The following is a 2,504-nucleotide window of genomic DNA, read 5'->3' on the forward strand; positions in this document are numbered from 1 at the left end:
ATGAGTTCCTGGATAGGGACATCTGGACATGGACACCAGGATCTGGGTGCCCACAGACACCTGGACCTGGGTGCCCAGACCAGGGTGCCCCAGCACGACAGGGACACAGGTGCCCTCTCCAAGGTCCCCTTCCCTCCACCCGAGCTCCCACCCCATCCTACGAGCGCCCACCGTGCCGAGGCCACCAGGGTCACCCCTGTCCCCGCAGATGGAGCTGGAAAAGCCCCTGGTGGGACCCGACACGCTGCTCAAGACCTACAAGTGGCGGGAGGCCGAGCGGGCCTCAGCGTCGCCGGGGAGCCGCCGGTGGGCCCGGCTCCAGGGATGGAAACGGTCCTACAGCCAACCGGAATCCGATGGCGCCGAGGATGCCGTCGGAAAAGGCGGCTCCGGGACCACCGGAGCGGCCAAAGCCAGCGCCAGGAGGTCCCTCTTCCAAAGGGCTTTCTCAGCGCCCTCCAAGGTGGCCAAGGAGCCGCGGGGTGGTGAGGGTGGCAAGACCACGTTGCAGAAGTACCTGCGCTCCATGTCCAAGAAGAAAGGTCCTGTRGAGAGCGGGGCCAGGGCTGAGCGGGTGGCCCATGATGCACTGGGTACGGGGACGTCGCGGGGGACAGGTCTGCGGGATTGGGTGCGATGGGTGGTGGGTGGCGATGGAGAGTGGTTGTGAGCGATTGGGGGTGATGGTGGATGGGGATGGGTTGGGGTTATGGGTGGTGGGTGATGGTGATGGGTTGAGGGTGATGGGTGGTAGATGATGATGAAGGGTGATGGGGATGGGTTGGGGGTGATGGGTGGTGGGTGATGATGATGGGTTGAGGGTGATGGGTGGTAGATGATGATGAAGTGTGAGGGTGATGGGTTGGGGGTGATGGGTGGTGGGTGATGGCGAAGGGTGAGGGTGATGGGTTGGGGGTGATGGGTGGTGGGTGATGATGAAGGGTGAGGGTGATGGGTTGAGGGTGATGGGTGGTGGGTGATGGCGAAGGGTGAGGGTGATGGGTTGGGGTTATGGGTGGTGTGTGATGGCTAAGGGTGATGGGCTGGGGGTGATGGGTTGGGGATGATGGTGATGGGTTGAGGGTGATGGGTGGTAGATGATGATGAAGGATGATGGTGRTGGCTTGGGAGCTACGGGTGATGAAGGGTGATGGTCATGGGTTGGGGTGATGGGTGGTGAGTGATGATGAAGGGTAGGGGTGATGGGTTGAAGGTGGTGGGTGATGGCAACAGCTTGGGCATGATGGCGATGGGTTGGGAGCAATGGATGATGAAGGGTGATGGTCATGGGTTGGGGTGATGGGTGGTGGATGATGATGGAGGGTGATGATGATGGGTTGAAGGTAGTGGGGGATAGTGCTGGGTGATGGCAACAGCTTGGGCATGATGGTGATGGGTTGGGAGCAATGGGTGGTGGGCAATGATGGAGGGTGATCATGACAGGCTGAGGAGGATGGGTGGTGGGTGATGGTGAAGGTTGGGGGTGATGATGCCAACCAAGTATGACTGTACCCCAGCATTGCCACAAGGGTGGTGGCATGGCCACCGCCACGCATCCTGCGGCACCGTTGCCCCAACCATGGCAAGGCCGTGGGCCGCGTGTGTCCTGGCATCACCATGGGCATGACCAGGCCAGGCTGTGCCACGGCTGGTGGCCACCCAGCCGTGACACCCTCCTCTGTGCCCGCAGCACCAGAGAACAGCCCTGTGGTGCCACCCATCCTGGCCCCCGTGCCTGATGCCCCAGTGTGGGACGTCTCCAACTTCTCGCTGGTGGACGGCCACCTGGTGCTCGTGGGCAGGGAGGAGGAGGTGAGACTCGGTGGCACCCATGGAGGTGCCCAAGGGGCCACCAAGGCGGGTGCCATGGTGGCACCTGACCCGTGTCCGCCCTCAGGTTTTGCTCAGGAGCAGGACCCGGACCGGCAGCTCCACCTCCGAGAGCGGCAGCCAGCACCCCAGAAGGGACCTTGGTGAGCAAGGCCGCCACGGGTGCCACATGTGGTGGGAGGTGCTTGTGCACGTGGGTGTGGGGCCCATGGGTGCAGACCTGAGCCCTAGGGTGTCCCGTGATCTCCACTAGGCCATGCAGCGTGCGGTGTGTCCCATGGTGTGCGCCGTGCCATGTCCCTTGCTCTCCACCATGTCCTCCACCGTGCCATGTCCCTTGCTCTCCACCATGTCCACCACCACCCCATGTCCCGTGCTCTCCACCACGCTCTCCACCATGCCATGTCCCATATTCTCCATCATGCCATGTCCCATGTTCTCCACCACGCCATGTCCCACGCTATGTACCACACCATGCTCCATGCCACCACCCAAACCCTCCACCATGCTGTGTCCCATATTCTCCACCATGCCATGTCCCATGCTCTCCACCACACTCTCCACCACGCCATGTCCCATGTTCTCCACTATACCATGTCCCATGCTCCGCACAGTGCCATGTCCCATGCTCTCCACCATGCTCTCCACCATGCCATGTCCCATGCTCTCCACCA

General features: G+C 62.2%; 1 protein-coding gene across 1 annotated transcript in view; it reads left to right on the forward strand.

Moving 5' to 3' along the window:
* The first annotated feature begins 208 nt into the window (after window positions 1-208).
* Window positions 209-2,504, forward strand: part of RASAL3 (RAS protein activator like 3) — a 15,338-nt gene continuing 13,042 nt past the window's right edge. The window contains exons 1-3 of the mRNA XM_026048516.1: window positions 209-603; window positions 1,704-1,812; window positions 2,084-2,294. Of these exons, the coding sequence (XP_025904301.1) occupies window positions 209-603; window positions 1,704-1,812; window positions 2,084-2,294 (715 nt within the window). The remainder of the gene's footprint in view (window positions 604-1,703; window positions 1,813-2,083; window positions 2,295-2,504) is intronic.

Source organism: Nothoprocta perdicaria, unplaced genomic scaffold (assembly GCF_003342845.1).
Source record: "Nothoprocta perdicaria isolate Ctin4 unplaced genomic scaffold, notPer1 scaffold_545, whole genome shotgun sequence".
In the NCBI taxonomy this organism is placed as follows: Eukaryota; Metazoa; Chordata; class Aves; order Tinamiformes; family Tinamidae; genus Nothoprocta; species Nothoprocta perdicaria.